At 45.3% G+C, this 17,846-nt stretch overlaps 1 protein-coding gene across 1 annotated transcript in view; it reads right to left on the bottom strand.

The window, feature by feature from the left end:
• NUP155 (nucleoporin 155) overlaps nt 1–17,846 on the bottom strand; it is a 1,504,248-nt gene that overhangs the window by 334,387 nt on the left and 1,152,015 nt on the right. Inside the window, exon 34 of the mRNA XM_044069916.1 lies at nt 14,727–14,881. Within this exon, the coding sequence (XP_043925851.1) occupies nt 14,727–14,881 (155 nt within the window). The remainder of the gene's footprint in view (nt 1–14,726; nt 14,882–17,846) is intronic.

Genomic DNA, 17,846 nt, shown 5'->3' with positions numbered 1-17,846 from the left:
CTTAACCGGTGACGAAATACCGGGAGTCCTGATCAAGAGTGGAACTGGAGCAGCCAAGCGGTCAGCTTCAGGCTGTCCAGATTCGGAGGAGGTATGCAGGATGGATGGGATATCAGATCCGGAATGGGATCTAGAATCCAAGGAGGATTCACCGAGTGAGACCTTAGGAAGGGGAACCAGATCTGTCGAGGCCAAAACGGAGCAATGAGAATCATTCTGCAACCCACCCGAGAGGCTTTCTGAAGAACTTGGAGCATCAGAGGCAAGGGTGGATAAGCATACAGAAGACCGGGTGGCCAAGCATGCACCAGAGCGTCTCTTGGGAACCTCCGGGAGGAGGAATCAGAGCGAAAAACTGTCGCACTTGGTGTTTGAGGGAGAGGCAAAAAGATCGCATGAAGGAGTTCCCCACCGTGCGAATATGCGTTCCACTACTAGACAATTGAGAGACCACTCGTAAGGGGTCAGAATGGTGCGACTGAGCTTGTCCGCTAGGATGTTGGACCGACCCGGAATGTGCGTTGCTATTAGAAAGCGGTTGGTGGAGATTGCCCATTCCCAAACTCTCATGGCTTCTCGACAAAGAGGGTAAGACCTTGTTCCCCCTTGCTTGTTGATGTACCAGACCACAGACATGTTGTCCGATTGAATCGCAATTGTTCCCAAGGGAAGAAAGTCCTGAAGTGCTAGCAACGCTAAGAGCACTGCTCTCATCTCTAGAACATTGATATGCAGTAAGGTCTCTGAATCGTTCCACATGCCTTGGACGGTCCGGACCGCAAAATGCCCCCCCCACCCGAGGCGGGAGGCGTCCGTGGTCACCGTGGCGAGAGGGGGGAGAAGCACAGAATGGGCGGCCCTCGTGGAGAACTGGGGAGTGAAGCCACCACAAGAGGGACCGCTTGCAAGCCTTGCTGATCGCAATGGGATGATGCATAGGGAGAGCAAGGTAAGACCACTGTACTAAGAGAGTCCACTGTAGAATGCGCATATTGAGCCTGGCAAGAGGGAGAAGTGCTATAGCAGACGCCATGGACCCTAGAGCCCTCAGGACCAACTCCGCCGGAACAGAACTCGAGTGGAGAATGGCCCGCACCTGGAGCTGCAGATTTTGAACTCTGTCCGCAGTGAGGAAGGCTCGTAAACTCCTTGTGTCTAGCCTGGCCCCTATAAAATCTAAGAGCTGAGTGGGCGCCAGGTTGGATTTCTTTGTATTTATTGTAATGCCCAGAAAAGGAGCAAGCTGGAGAAAGGAGTCTCGCACCAATAATAGTAGATGCCTTGTTGGGGCGGTAAGAAGCCAGTCGTCCAGGTAGGGAAAGACCTGCACCCCCTGAAGCCTCAGGTGGGCCGCTACCACTGCTAATACTTTGGTGAACACCCTGGGGGCTGTGGTGAGACCAAAGGGAAGGACCCGGAACTGGTAGTGACTGGCTCCCAGCCGGAAGCGGAGGAACCTCCTGGAGCGCCTGTCCATCAGGATGTGGTAGTACGCGTCCTTGAGGTCTATCGAGCACATCTAGTGATTTTCTCCCAGAAGGGGGAGAATAGATTGCAGAGTGACCATTCGGAATTTTTCTTTGGGGACTGCCAGATTCAAGAGAGAAAGGTCTAGAATTGGTCTTAGTTCCCCCGTCTTTTTTGGCACTAAAAAGAACCTGGAGTAGAACCCTGATCCGATCTGGTCTGGGGGGACGGGCTGGATGGCTCTTTTCTTTAGCAGATGGCCAATTTCTGCCAAAGCGGCCTCCCGTTGACCGGGTGGGACGTCTGGGAGGGACTTCAACTTTGGAAGGTGAAGGAAAGGGATGCAATATCCTCTGGATATGATTTGGAGAACCCAGCGGTCTGATGTTATGGACTCCCATGCCGCTAGGTGCCCCGGAACGTCCCCGACTGCCACCAGAGTGGAGCAGTCGGGCAACCCTCAGGGTTGCTGCGCGGGCCGTTCAGAGAAAGGTTCCCTGGACCCGAAGTTTCTGGGAGCCCCTCTGCCTCTAGGGCGGCGTCCTCCCTGTCCTCCTCTGCCACGGAAGGACTGGTTGTCCGGAGCAGGCTGGGACTGCTGCGACTTCCGGAACCACATCTTCTTCTGACCCTTTTGGTTCCTAGAATAGGGCCTCTGGGGTGCAGAGAAGCGGATTCCGACGGCAGACAGCGTCTTCCCGTCCTTCTCGCTCTGGGTCAACGTTTCGCGAACGGTTTTGCCAAAGAGAGCAGAACCATCAAAGGGGCGTTCGCAAATGACGCTTTGAAGGGCTCAGAAAAATCGCAGTGACGGAGCCAGGCCTGACGTCTAGTGACTAGGCCTGCCCCCGCAGCTCTAGCGGCGCCTTCCGTAGCGTGGGAGAGTAGCCGCATAGAGGTATTAGTAACTGACCTAAGAGTGGCCATACGGGTGGAGTGCAGAACCCTGTCCTCCTCCGACATGGACTCTGGGGGAGATGCAGCATATTCTTTAATGAGATCTCGCTGCATCCTAATGACATGTGCCAAGTAGTTCAGCGCCCTTACCGAGAAGGTCGCTGAACTAAACATCCGCTTCCCCAAGCGGTCCATCATCCGAGACTCCTTGCTCGGGGGATGGACTGAGGGACTCTCCTGAGCAAGTTCCCTCTTGGTGGCCGCCGCCGTCAACATGGCATCTACCGGAGGCCCCTTACTCCAATGGGCACGGTCGGACGGTGGGCTAAGGATCCTATCGGGCCTCTTGAATTGGCTCCACGGAGTCCGGTTCCTTCCACGCCCTGGTGGTAATGAGGTCCACCAGGGGTCGGCAGGAGGGGACACCCAAGAGGTAGACGGGCCCGCTTCAAATGCCTCCAAGAACACGGACTCGTCCGAGGAAGACTTGGGGCAGACCACCCCCCCCTTATACGGAGCATTTCCATGATGTCTCCAAATGAGACATCCTCGGGGGGTGACCGTGGGGAGCCTTCCCCTTCCTCCAAGTCCGTGTCTTCCATGAGAGACTCGGGGGAGTCAATGTGCCTCCTTTTGCACGTATGCTTGCGAGGGACATCCTCTGGGGGGCTGTCAGAGGACTCCTCGCAAGCAGCAACTTGTTCCATTGGAGCAACTTGGGGCACAGAAGCGGGCTGTCCCAGGGGCCGGATGGTGGAAGCCTGGCCCAGTGCAGAGGGAGCGCGGGACGGAGCCGGAACAAGTGCCGGGGGTCCGGAGACCCTCAACAGGGCCCTCTCCACTACATCAAACGCTGAAGGGGAGCCGACCTCGACCAAAGGATCCGACAATCGGCTCCCCCTCGGATCCGAAGAGTGGATCGGAGCCGGCGCCGAAGCGCTCGGATCCGAAGGGACAGTGTGCTCCGACACCGACGGCGCCTTAGGAGCACTGATCCTCCCGGATCCGAGGCTCGGATCCAGGCTCCGAGAGGTCGGATCCGATGCACTCGAGGGCAGGGTCGGATCCGAAGTACCAAGTACTATCGGCGCCGACCCACCCCCGGCTCCGAAGCTGCTCGGCTCCAGCTGCTCCGAGCCCGGATAGCGGGTCGGAGAAGGAGCAATAGGTTTGAAAAAGGGTGTTGAGCTCCCCCCCAGAGGGGGGGGGGGAGGCAAGAGCACTCCCATCTGCATCTGGGCATGGATGAATCTTCTCATCATCCGGTCCAGATCAGCATCCGAAAGGCTATACGTAGATCTCGACGAGGCTACCGAGGTAGGCCTGGAGTGCCTCCTCGATAGCCTTGACGGAGATCGGGTCTCCTCCTCCTCAGGTCCCGGTGAAAAGCACACTGGAGACCGGAGCCGAGAAGGAGGAGACCGAGCCAACAACGGAGCCGGGGGAGAAGCCCGCTTGGCTGGCGGGGCCGAAACAGAGGTCTCGGCCCGCCGCTTGAGGTGCTTCTCCCTCCGGTCCTTTTTCCTAGCATCCCTCTCCTCCGAACCAGAAACGGGAGGTTGAGTCCCAGGAGGAGGAGGGGGTGCCACGGGGGGAAGAACCGAAGGCACGGTTACTCCCGAAGGAGCGGAGGTCGGAGCCGAGTCCGGCGGTAAAAGGCCCGCCAACACAAGCTTGGACCTCCGCTCCTTCAGTGCCCTGGGGTTGAACCCTGCACAAATGGAGCATCCAGATGTGAGGTGTTCAACCCCCAGGCATCTAACACACCGAGTGTGGCCATCAGCTGGGGAAAGCTTATGGCCACACTCGGAGCATTTAGAAAATATAGATTTGGGCTGTTCAGCCATCCCAATCTATAAACAAGTTACTAAACTAAAGTAACTAAACAAAATACACACACAGGCCCAACACACACACACTACGCCAACAGCGAGGGGAGGGAAAAAAAGTTTTTAGATTAACTCTAAAAGTAAAGTATCAAAGGGGAAACCTACAACTTTCACACAAAAAATGAATAAAAAACTTCAAAATTCTAATATTAACAGTAGAAAACTAGCACTTAGCTGAGAGCTTTAGAAACCAATCCAGTCACCATGCGCGGCAAACGAGATCTGAGGTCATGAGGGTAGAGCAGGGCATTATGGGTGAGGGGAGGAGTTGAGAGCTTGGATCCATAGCTGGAAAACCATGCCGGTTCGGATCCGATATCGGATCCATAACCCACAGGTTGCAGACAAATGAATCTCCTACTTCAGATCTAATCTTGACAGGATAAAAAAAGCAAAGATAAGACTACAGCCTTAGGAAAGAAACTCCCTTGAAAATCAGTTTTAACTTGAACAACATTTAAGGGAAAAAACTTAACTAGAATGGTTACAGTGCTGCTATTTTTTTTTTTTTTTGAAGCAAAGTTTTTAAGACGGCCATTTGTTTTTATGCCATCCACTTTTTTATATCACTTTAAACTAAGATAAACATACCAGTTTCTTGAATAACCCATACATTAGTCTTCATATAATAAAATATGTGACAGAGTAGTTTCCTCTTAGAAACTATCTAGATGCCAACACAGGTTCCATGAAGAATTTAATTCTCCATCCTTTTATGTATTTATCAGGACAGCACAGCACAGATTGACTTCCAAGATGACTGAATATTGAGTAACAGCTGAATTTTAGCCCTCCCAGTTTGAAAACAGAAACTCAGAAGAGACAGCCAGTGAACTTGTATTTTTCAGGAAATTTCAGTAACTGACTAGTAAGTGCACTGATTGGATGCCAGCAAAAAAAAAAAAAAAAAAGAAATTCAGAGAACCTGAAAGAAAATCAAACAAAATGTAAGGAAAAAACACTGACTGGGAAGAATTCTGCAGTTGTTAAGCAAAAAGCAGTGGAAGTTTCAGCTTTGGTGCAAGACATGACTTCCAGTAACCTAGAGGAAAAAAATAAGTCAAATATACTCAGAGCTGATTAAAATAAATGAAACACTGATGGGAGTATATTAACTCAGCCAACAAAAGGCGGGAAAAAAATGGAAGAAACTTTAAACAGATATTCAGAGGAGGTGATAAAACTGCAAAAATCAGACGTCCATATGAAGAAAAGGCTACCTGAATATGAGACTGCTCAAGAAGAGATGTTTCAAAAAATAACAAAATTAGAGGACAGAGCACATAAGGGGAAAACATGAGATTTTCTGATGTACCACAGACGCTGGAACAGAATGCATTCATTTTATGGAAGCACAAATAAGCAATTGGACTGCCAGCTGTTAACTGAAAAGGCACATCATGTGAATGCTCCAAACCTGGCCATGAGAAAGCAACCTTGACTTTTAGTAGTAAAGATGCAATCCTACCAGCAGAAGGAGTTGATTCTAACAAAACTGTGGCAGAAGAACAAAAGTACTAAATGCGGGAGATAGAAGAGAGTTTGTGGAAAATGATTACTCATTGTACACCAGGCAGAAGAGGGGTACATTTATTCCACTAATCAGGGAAATGTCCAGAATCTGGCATGATTCAAGATGCTGCAACCCAGCTATCTTCAGAAAATTATTTCCTGGAGGGACAAAAAAGAAGTTATGTACTTACCATAATGTTCCATCTGTAGACCTTCATTTATCCTTGACATATGTAACTCGGTTCTGACTCTCAGAACCAGCTCTGTCTTTATAACAGCTTGCAAGAACCAAAAACTCTCAAGCCAAGTCCCTAACCAGAATGCCCCTCTCTATATTACTTCATATCGACTTTACAGCTATAAAGGAAGCCAAGAAAAAAATAGTCCTATAACAACTGAAGAGGCCATGTCCAAGGTCATACTTGAAATAACAGATACCAGGACTAGAGTCCATTCCACCAAGGAGTCTGAAGGAGGGGTGTCAAGGATAAATGAAGATCGACAACACAGATGGAACGTTAAGGTAAGTACATAACTTCTTTATCTGATGATGTCAATCTTCAATCTTCATTTATCTTTGACATATGGGACAGAGTCCCCAGCTACCTTCCATCTTGGGAAGCCTTATGGAAGGATATTCTTGAGCACCATGGAACCAAAGGATTCCCTTCTCCTGGAGACCAGATCCACTTTGCAATGAGTGATAAAGGTATGTGAACCAGCCCAGGTTGCTACTGCACATATTTCATTCATGGAAGCCTTTGAGTGGAAAAGCAGCAGATGTGGCTATTACCCTTGTAGGATGCGCTCTCACTGGGGCTGGTAATTGTTTTTTCTTATACAGATAAAGCTTATACATACTCTTAACCACTTAAGGTGACTTGAAACTGGTTTAGCCATGGATGGACCTGAAAAGTAGACAAATAACTGGTCCGACGACTTAAAGTGCTTACTTCTACTGAGATGAAAACAATTGTCTGTGAACATCTAGTAAGTGTAAACAATATTCTCTCTTGTAAGAAAAATTAGGGAAGAATACTGGCAAATCAACAGACTGATTAATGTTAGTTTTGGATACTACTTTTGGAAGGACGGTTTGGTTCTTAGCAACACCCTGTCCTTTTGAAAAATTAAATACGGAGGTTTTGAAGATAACACATGAATCTCTGAAATTCTTCTTGTGGATATAATGGCTACCAACAAAATGGTCTTCCATGAAAGAAAAGTCACAAGAAGTCACCGGCTCAAAATGGGGAATGGACCAAAGACTGCAGAACCATAGTAAAATCCCAGGGGAGAAAAAGGTCTCTAGGGTGGGTTTAACCTCAAGGTTCCTTTCAGAAAAACTTTACACAGCCTATGCAAGATTAATGAATACTTTTCAAAGTTGTCATGGAAGCTGGAAATAGCAGCTAGTTGAACTTTGATGGCAGAATAAGAAGCTCCCTGTTTGAAATGCTTAGCCAAAAATTCTAAAACGTTTTCAACTGGATCAATTCCATTATCACATGCCCAAATTGAAAATCTTTTCCATTTACTGTGGTAGAGCTTCCTAGTGGAAGGCTTATGGGAAGCCAACCGAATTTTTCGAACTAGAGAGGATAACTTGTTTTGCCTGGCGATCAATGGAATTGAGTAACCAAGCTGTAAGCTTGAGGTTTTTCAGATTGGGGTGAACTAGTCCCTGTGGATGGGAGAGGAGATCTGGGTCCAGAGTCCATGGATGTTGAAGTAGGTGAGGCCAAACAAAGGGGAACAAACTTGTTGAGACCAGAATTGTGCAATGAGTATCACCTTGCTCTACAACCTGATAGCTTTCTTCAAGAAGTGAGGTGTTAGTGGAACAAGGGAAAGGCATAGAGTAGTCCCGAGGGCTAATCGTGAAAGAAAACATCTCTCAGGGACTCCCCCTGAGAGGGGATTAGGGCAAAGTAGCTGCTGCACTTGTTCAAGGGTTATGCAAATAGGTCACAGCAAGGCTGGCCCCAGCAATGGAAAACCTCTTTTGCCACTCTGGGATTGAGAGACCACTCATGAGGCAGAAGGATGCACCTGCTCACCTTATTTGGTATCATGTTCGACCTCCCTGGGATGTGCGTTTCTATCAGAAAGCGGATGGAGGAGATCGCCCATTGCCACACTCAGAGCTTCTCGACACAGGGGGTAAGACTTGGTTCTGCCCTGTTTGTTGATGTACCAGACTACTGAAATGTTATCTGATTGAACTGCAATTGTTCCTAGAGAGAGGGCAGCTTGGAAGGCTTGCAACGCTAACAGCACTGCCCTCAGTTCCAGAACACTGATATGCAGATTGGCCTGTTCTGCCCAGATAATGCCCTCTGCACCCAATTTGGGAGGAGTCTGTGGTCACTGTGACCTTAGGCTGGGGTGAAACAAATGATCGGCCTAAAAGAATTTCTTCTGATTCCATCCACTAGGATAAGTCCTTCATGCAATGGTTGGTGATTTGGATGAGATGCAATAAGGGATGAGTGAGGATGGACCATTGGGAGGCTAGAAGCCCTGCAGAAGTTTCATCTGAAATTTAGCTAGTGGAACCAGCATGACGCCCACTGCCATGGATCCTAAAGCTTGTAGATCTAATAGAGCATGTACACTGTCAGACAGAATAACTTCCACCTGGGACCTTATCTTCTGCAGTCTGTGAAGAGGAAGGGAAGCTATGCAAGAGGTTGTATTCAGTTAGGCTCCTATAAACTCTAACTGCTGAGTCAGACTTAGTTGGGATTTGGTAAGATTCACTGTTATACTTAGACAAGCACAAGTATGTAGAACAAAAGCTTTCATCTGTCCTAGTATATGCCTGGTGGGAGCGGTGATGAGTCAGTCATCTAAATATGGAAACCCACTGAATCCTTGCAGTCTCAAGTGAGCCATACACTTGGTGAACATCCAGGGGGCTGTAGTAAGACCAAAGTGTAGAGCTCTGAACTGATAGTGACAGTCTCCCAGCTGGAAGCACTTGTCCATTTTTATGTGGTAATACAAGTCCTGGAGGTCTACAGAGCGCATCTAATTGTCCTTCTCTAAGAAGAGGAGAATAGACTGAACCGTGACCATCCGAAATTTTGTCTGCTGAACAAGCTTGTTCAAAAGGCTGATATCCAAAATTGGTCTCCAGTCCCCTCTCTTTTTTGGCAACAAAAAGAACCTCGAGTAAAACCCGGATCCTATCTGATCTGGCAGAACTTCTTGGATGACTCTTTTCTAGCAGCTTTTGATTTTCCAGAGCTGCCTGATCCCTCTGATTAGGTGGGGCATCAGGGATTGTTATTCCTGTTTTTGGAGTGAGAATAAAGGGAATGTACTATCCTATGCCAATGATCCTTAGCACCCAAGTATATGTGGTTATTTGCTGCCAGGCTAGCAGGTGCAAGCATAGTCTTCCCTCAACTGCTTCCAGAGGTAAGCATTTGGGCGGCCCTTCAGGACTGCTGGTAGGTTTTCCCCGAGAACGAATCAAGGAATTCTGATTTTGCGGGCCACCTTTGCTGCGATGTTAGTGTCTTCCATTGTTCATAGGTTCATAGATTAGTACTAGACTAACTGCCCTTGCGAGCGATTTTAAGCCTAGCTAATTATCCCTTGTGAGACTCAAACCCTGCACCTAGTGTTTGTAAGGCAAACAGCTTAACCATTAGGCCACACTCTCAACCCTCCCAGTCAGTCCCAAGGTGAGTCATTGCCACATATCCTGGAAAGGCCCTTGAGTTTTCTTAAACCACATTTTTCAGCTCCTCTGGGTCCTGAAATAAGAGTCTTGGGGAGCAGATAAATGTACACATACAGCAGATAGGGACTTGCCATCCTTTTCAAACCTGGCCAAGGTATCTCTGACTTTGGGGCCAAAAAGGGACGATGCATCAAATGGAGTGTTGATGAATGAAGACTTAAATGGCTCCGCAAATTCACACAAGTGCATCCAGGCATGGCTCTTTATGGCTCCACTGGAACCCACTGCCCTAGTCATCCCTTTGGCTGCATGCGCAATAAGCCTTATGGACGAGTTAGAAATAAATTCTAGGATGGCAAGCCGGGAGAGTACTTTATCCTGTACCGCCTCAGACACAGCTCCTGCAAGGGTATCTGAGTGCTCCTTGATCAGATCCCTCTGGAGTCTGTTGAAGTGTGCCATGAAGTTCAACAATCGTAAGGCAAAGGGTAAAGATGCGTACACCTGCTTCCCGAACCTGTCCATTGCCCTGGACTCTCGGTTAGAGGGATGAACAATGGAACTCTCTTCTGCAAGTTCCTTCTTCATTGCTGCCGCAACCACCATGGCATCTATTGCCAAACCTTTGGCCCAATGCTGATGGTCCTCTGGTGCTGAAAGGACCTTGCCTGGTTTCCTATGGATAGGTTCTACAGAGACAGGGGCCTTCCATGCTCACTGTGCGATCAACTTAATGAGATCGTCAGCAGGAGGAGTCACCCAAGAGGTAGATGGGCGAGCAGTGAAAGCTTGCAGGTACACTGACTCTTCTGAGGGAGGGTTTTTGAGTTTCTAGCCACCCCTCTGGCTTTAATATTTCAAGAAAATCTCCAAAGGAGATGTCTTCTGGAGGTGACCGGGGGGCCCTCCCTGTCACTGAAGCCCGTTGTCCTCCGTGACAGATCACTCTGGGAAATCTAGGTGTTTCCTCACAAATGTCCTCTTCTGGGGCACCTCCTAAGTGGGAAATTCTGTGGAGGACTCAGAAGAGGTTAAGGCCCTGTACAGGGCTATCCTGCAGCTTCTATGCTCGCTGTTCAGGCGTGGAGGTTGGTGGTAGATCTAGACAAGAGGGAGTCCTGGGAAAATGCTCCGATTGGGAAGGAAGCAGCTGAGAACCTGCAGAGGCCAAGGACATCTCTCCACAACCTGGAAGGCAGGCCCACTCCCCCAAACAGGGATAGCAGCCAAGAACCGGGAAGGACAACATCAGAATTATGGTCCTATCTCGCTCCGAGGAGATCACCATAGAGATCGAAGCAGAGGAAAAGCCCATGAAAGAGGCAGTGGAACTACGACCCTGCAGTCCATTGGCTTCGAAGGAGCCAAAGAACTCGGGGCAGACAATGGAGCCAAAGGCATGAGAGCTGTCTGCACTGGAACAGCTGGAACCGGGGAAATCGGAGTTGTGGTCTCTAATACACCAGTGCAGGTTAGAGAAGGAATGTCTGGTGGAGTCCTTGGAGAGAAAATTCCATCTCCAGAAGGGAGTGAAACCTTGGAAGAGGTTGAAATACCCCTAGCCGCTTGGAGCTGATCCACCAACCTCAAGATGCCAACTTCCATCAGACTTCTAGAGGAATGGACAGAGAATGCTGGCAGGGATTCTGGCCTCTCTAAAAAGGGGACTGGAAGGTGTCCCACAAAAGGATCTATTGAGAAGAAATACCTAGTCCTGGGAAATGGAATGAATCCTGGTTCCAAAGTTACTGACGGCACCGTGGAAGGAACCGGTCCCAAAATTACAGACAGCACCGATGAAGGGGAAGTCACGTAAATAGTCAGCACCGAAACTTGTGGTGCAGAGCTGGTCACTACAACCGGTGCCGAAAAAGTCGGTTAAATAGACTTTTTAGCAGTTAACTTCAGTTCTGCAGTGTGTGTGGGAACCCAAGATTTAGGTCTCTTGTGTGCCAGAGCTGAGGGGGATGCAAGCACTAAGAGACTCCTCTTCTTTCCAAGTTCGATTTTAGAGGAAGAGGAAGATGAAGGTGAAGACATATCCAATTTTGAAGTCCTAGGATGACTGGACAAAGCCTCATCAAAAGATGTCTTAATCAGACCTTTCAAAATGAGTTTGTTCGTTCTATGAGGGCCCGGTGAAAAAATGCTTGGCAAACAGTACAATCATCTTGTAAATGCACCGGACCCAAACAAACACACAATGAAAGTCCATCAGAATTGGGCATTTTCCTTCCACAATCACAACATTGTTTAACGTCAGTTGTTCCATTACTTTTATCTGCCATGTTGAGTGGTAAAAAAAAAGTATCAATGGCAGAAAGACACTCACACAGCCACACACACGCACCGGAAGGAAGAAGAAAGTAAAGGAGGAGAAAAAGGCTACCAACAATGGTAGATCAGAAACTACCAAGAGGTAGGGGCAAAAGGGATAGAGCTACCAACGATGGTAGAACAGATACCATGAGGTAAAAGGGTAAATAGTACACTCACCAAAAGAAAAATCTGACTACACCTGAATCAGGGAAAAACTACCAGCAATGGTAGGTAAGAACACCAAAGTGTAAAGGAAGGTGAAAGTTAACTGGGTAGGTAGAAAAAGGTTAAGTAAATTTGGAATAACAAAAAAATAATAAAATTAGACTTGGCTCTAGAGAGAGATTGGCTGACTAATCTTAAGTAAAAGAGCGACAAACAAGATTGGAGGTAATCTAAAGAGGGGCATTCTGGGTAGGGACTTCGCTCAAGAGTTTTTGGTTCTCGCAACCTGTTATAACGGTCGAGCTGGTTCTGAGAGTCAGAACTAAATTCCATATGTCAAGGATAAATAAAGAGTGACATCAGATTCATCTTTTTCATGCAGAACATAAGGAGGAAATAAAAATTAGTCCAACAAAAATGAGCTGTGAAACAGGAAGAGATTCTGCTTCTTTTTCTTCTGGTAATAAAGACCACAGAAAACTCCGCCAGTGAAACCTTTTCCAATGTTTCAATGTAAAATGCTTGAGAGACAGAAAAAAGCACAAGAGTGGACTAGAACAGAGACTACATTGGAAATGAAGTAGAGACCGAGTTTGAGAGGTGGAGATAAACAGGAATAAAACCAGCAACTCTGAAATTGACAAATAAATGTGGGATTACAGAGCAGTAATTACATTTGTGAAACATGACAGAACAAGAAAACCTGGAAATACTGGACTTTTTTGATTTTGTTAAACTTGTAGGGGACTTTAAGGCATATGCCCTACTTCATGTCATTAATCTTTAGAGGAACACTTAGAAGAGTTGGAAAATTGTCAACTGTAAGTAAAACATTTTGTTCTTAACAGTAATATTTTTACAGTGTAGGATATAATCTGCATGCTATAAAGTGAAGTTTTCTCATTCTGGGACAGCAATAAAGATGAGACAAAACCAGACAGCACTTAGTAGAAGAACTTCAGTACCATGCATCTCAGCATCGTCTGTGAGTGTGGCTGTCAGTTTGGGACATTTGCTTCTATTAGGAGGGTAAAAGAAGATGTGCATAGCTGTGTGTGTTAGTATTAAGTTAATAGGTTTTAGAGGTGTATTGGGAGTGCATTTTTTGTGTTTGAAAGTTTCAATAAAAAAAGTTTTGTAAGATGTGACATGGGCTGAAATGGATATGACAAGAAACAACTGTATAAAAGAGCAACCTGCCAAACAGTGTGTGCATGTAATATAAAAGCTGGAACTAGACACTTAAAGCTATTACAAATAAAAGGTGGGGATAAATGCCTGAAGCTCCAGGTTACAAACATTAATGACTGATTAGATGACCCCTCCATGTGTACACTCATTTGGCAATTTTCTTGAAGTTGGTTGATAACATTTTCTTTTACTACTTTTTTCATCCAGGGAAAAATGGAGATCTTGGGGCGGCTGCAGTGGTGCTGAGAGGGGCGGCCGCTGTGGTGCAGCGGTTGGCGCTGCCGCCTCACAGCAAGAGGCTCTCTGGTTCGATCCTTGGCTGGGATGCCTCCTGTGCGGAGTCTGCATGTCCTCCCTGTGGTCCCGTGGGTTTCCTCTGGGTACTCCGGGTTCCTCCCACATCACAAAAACATGCTGTAGGTGTAATGGACACTCTAAATTGGCCCTAGGTGTGAGTGTGTGTGTGTGTGTGTGTGTGTGTGTGTGTGTGTGTGTGTGTGTGTGTGTGCCTTCTGTGGAAGGTTGGGCGCCAGGCTGGCAACTCGACACTGTAAAAACTCCACTGCCAATCATGAGTGGACAGGTGATTTGCTGTGGTGACCCCTAACTGGGAAAAAGCCGAAAAAAGAAGAAAAATGGAGATTTTGGAAATGTGATGTTTGTTCTAGTGTGCCTCCATGATTATACTTTTATTTGACTTTCTACCCTCAAATTTAGCATCTTTTTCCTCTAATCTGTGAAGATGTTTCTGTAAACTAAAGTACCTTCAAAGGTTTATCCTTACTTTAACTTTGTTAACCCTCTCACAGTGTTCATATTATAAGAACACAAAACCCATTATGAATGAAATTTGTTTGGAACAATTTGTTGAGCACAAGCTTGCTTACTAATGCATTTAAATAGAAAAGTAATTTTACTTCATAAAACCTCTTGTCTATCAGCAAGAACACAAGAAAAGTTGTTTGCAATCAGTAAACAAAAATAGATTTTGTTTTTAATTTATTTGCTGCATAGTCTGGTCTCCAATGGAAGCGACACCTTACAAATTTGATCTATACAAACTCACACCTCACAACCTCTTAACTGTCGGAAATATGGACAAAGCATAAAATAATGGTGGGGGGAGTAGGGGCACAAAGCCCAGAAATAGACACATCATGCATTTTGTGAAGAATATGTATTTTGAAGCTCAAATGTGTGTCATCATTTGGTGAATTCAATTCCTCAGTGATTTGCCAGACAGCCACAAATTTTATGGGGAACAGACCAAAAATATGAGGCAAAAATATGGACAGTTGAGAGGTATGATAGACTCTGATATTCATATGGCTGCTGTGTCTCACAGACACTGGCTTGCTGGAGCTAGAAAACATAGCATCAGTGCAAAAAATATTACCCTGTGGAAATCCAAATATTAAAAATACTGCTACAGAAACCCTCTACAAAAGGGATGGACAGTTCAGTCTTAAAAGTACTTAAATTTTAGATTGAAATCAGGCCTTCTCTTTACTGTTCTAAGTATATCATCCAGTAGTTCAGTTTCCATGCTACATCCTAAAGGTGTTACAAGAATATGAACACAGTGTACGTACCTGTGCATATCTGCCAGTTTGGCCAGTACCCTTGCAGCACTACCAAAACTTTTGTTCTTCTCAAAGTATCTCCACAAAAGATCCATGTAGCGAACTTTGTTTTGGTCTAGCTTTGCCATTCGTTCCAAGTACGGCTCAAGAAATGGAGAGTTTATCTAAGAATTCGCAAGCAAAAATAAATTAGTCTGCCTTTACAAGTCTGTGGAATACAGTCTAATGCACAAGTGTCTCTTAATTCAGACATATCCAAAGGCTTCCACTGCAGTGGCATATGATGTACAGTACTGAATCAGTACCAGTACTCAGGATATTACATCAAACTGTATTATACTGCAAACGTACATCACAACAAACATTTGAAAAGCATTCACATCTGCAGAATCATTCGCTATGCTTGGAAAATAACCACAGGTAGCTGTACATCCAGCCTGACTTTCAGAACTTTGGACATCCTCACAATAGTGATTTCCTCTGCATGTAGAAGAGGCTATTAGCAATACCTCAACATAAAAGGACAGACAGCCCACCCCATCTTCAGCTCTTTTCTGAAGAAAACGGTGTCACCGATAAATCTGCCTGTCAAAACTGGTATGAGATCCTGGTTTTAGCAGTGTCAGATTTTGCCCCACAGAGATGAGGGTTATAATGCATCAGAGAAACAGGAGGATTTTTTTCATACAAGAACTCCACCATATAAACTAAGAAGCCAAAGAGCATTGCAAGGGTTTGGTGGGGGAAGACCACTAGAGCTTTCAGCTGTCTATATGAATGCTTACTGTTATGGTGAATATGTGACACAACTTTACTGTTTGGCATAAAGATCACTGCTGCAATACAATTTGTTATGCTTGAGAAGAGCACTAAAGTAGTAAAGTTACCAGAGTTAGCTGGGCCACACATCCCATGATAAGGAAGACATCTCCAAGAATATTGCTGTGGCCAATCCTGCTTTGCTCCTAGACTGCATGCCTAGCTTGTAGTATATATAAAATACAGACAGAGATCCAAGTATCTACCATTCAAAGTGATAAAATGAAACAGGTTTCAATAAAATGGTATTCGGGCGATTGAAGCCCAATAAGCAAGGCAATACAAAACAAACTCAAACCATCAAATGTCTGGTATGGCGCTGCACAAGTTTCAACAATTCCGCCAATCTCCATAACATAGCTGAAATTACATTTAAAAAGGTTACTTTTGCCAAACAAATACCCTGAAGTGTTGCTGGAAAGGTAGTTAGGGTACTGATGACAAGGAAAGCATGTAAGTAGTAGTCGAAGTTAGTCATGTTGGAAGATAAAGCATCAATGGCAGACTATGGGAATAAGCAAGAAGAATGTGTACTGCTAGAAAGCAAGATGTCAGAGACGTTATCTGAGAATTGCTCAGCACAGGATAAGAAATTAGCAGAAATGGTTAACCGGCCTTAATTAACACATGGGTGCAATCCAGGAGTTGTCTGGCTGATAAGGAGCTTCCGTCACATCTCGATTCTGCTGAAGCTAGGCTGAACTGTCTTGAAGCTAAAACTGTTGAGTTGGAATATCATGCCCACAGGAAGAATCTAAACATTGTAATTATGCCAGAAAATTATGAAAGGGCTGCTTGTGGTACAGCAATTGCTGCTTTGCTGCCCAAGTGGACAGGCATTCCAATAGGTGATATGGAAATTGAGACTGCATACTGTACAGTTTGGCGAGCATTAAGAGGTCTTGGCCAGTGACTGTGAGCTTGCAGACTTATGAGTTGAAAGAAAGGATCCTCCGAGTAATTTAGCAAGCTGGAAGAAAGCTAAGGGCGGGAAATGCAAATATCTACACAAAACATTACCTCTCTTTTGACACAGGAAGGAAGCGGTTAGCAGTGTTGCCAATGATAAAAGCTTGGAAGGACAAAGGGCTTTGAAGTAGACTTATAACCATCAGTGTTAAGGAATTCTGCACAAGAAACGTCTAAGACCTTCAATAATCCTGAAGAGGCTTTGAGCTTTGTGAGAAAGCCAGTGAACCTTCATCTGGGGAATGCCCCAAGTGAGGAACAATCAAAAGAATTGAGAGGCCATGAGAATGTGGAGGGGCAATCAGCTCATTCAAGAAGTTCTGGATTTTTTCCGCTTTATTTATGAAGCAACAAAACAAAGGAGAAAGTGGATCTTACAAAAGAAGCAAGGAAGAGAAACATGGATAACTGACTGAAGACCGTATTTAATAGTTCATGTTTGGTCAAGCTGGTTTGACTACAGTTAAACCCTTTATCTGCATTACATTTCCTTTTACCTTATTTACATAATGAGCATATGCAGGATGGAGGACTACTCCATAGCTTAAAAAAGTTTGATGGACATTCTTTTTTTATTCCTGCCCTTTAAAATTTACTTCTTTTGATTTATAAAATGCTAAATTGTTGAACTGGGGAGGTGGAGAAGGGTATATTGGCAAGTAAATGGCGCACTGTGGGGAGATTTTGCGAAGGTAGTGGTGGTGGTAAGCCTCACCAGCTATGTATATAAAAGGGGTGCATGTACTATACAGAACTGACATGTAATGAGAGAACAGAGAGATTCAAGAGATGGAAAGTGTATTCTTACATGTTTATTTCTTTTCTTTGTTAAATGAGTGGTTTTAATACTCTCTGTAAAGGGGAGAGGGTATTGATTATTTTTTTTCTAACATCTTTATTAAATTTACACGTGGTAAAGGCAATCTTACATTTATATAAATGAAAAACATACAAAAGGATATCACTTTAGTTGCAGTTTACATCAGACATCATTGAAACTACTGTAGTTGTAAATGTTATACATCACTTATAAACCATCCAGTCATTGTCAGTTAAGCATTATATGGCTCATTCAAATCCTGCCTCTTAAACCTCATTCCCGCTCTGCATATATTGTTCCCAACAATTCTCATTTTTGCCTGCATAGTTTGCTGCTTCTCTTTTCTAAAGATCTCAATTCCAGTTGTTTTATCTCTGTTACTATATTCACTACTTCTAGTAAAGTTGGTCTAGACTTTGATTTCCATTTTCTAGTAATTGCTTTTTTGGCAGCCACCATAATTAGACTCAGAGCAAGGCTTTACTATGTCTAGGCAATTCCGATTCTGCAGCATAAGTCAA

This window comes from Protopterus annectens, chromosome 1.part0 (assembly GCF_019279795.1).
Source record: "Protopterus annectens isolate FY-2018-M chromosome 1.part0, PAN1.0, whole genome shotgun sequence".
Classification (NCBI taxonomy): Eukaryota; Metazoa; Chordata; order Ceratodontiformes; family Protopteridae; genus Protopterus; species Protopterus annectens.
This window is presented reverse-complemented; position numbering and strand designations above follow the sequence as displayed.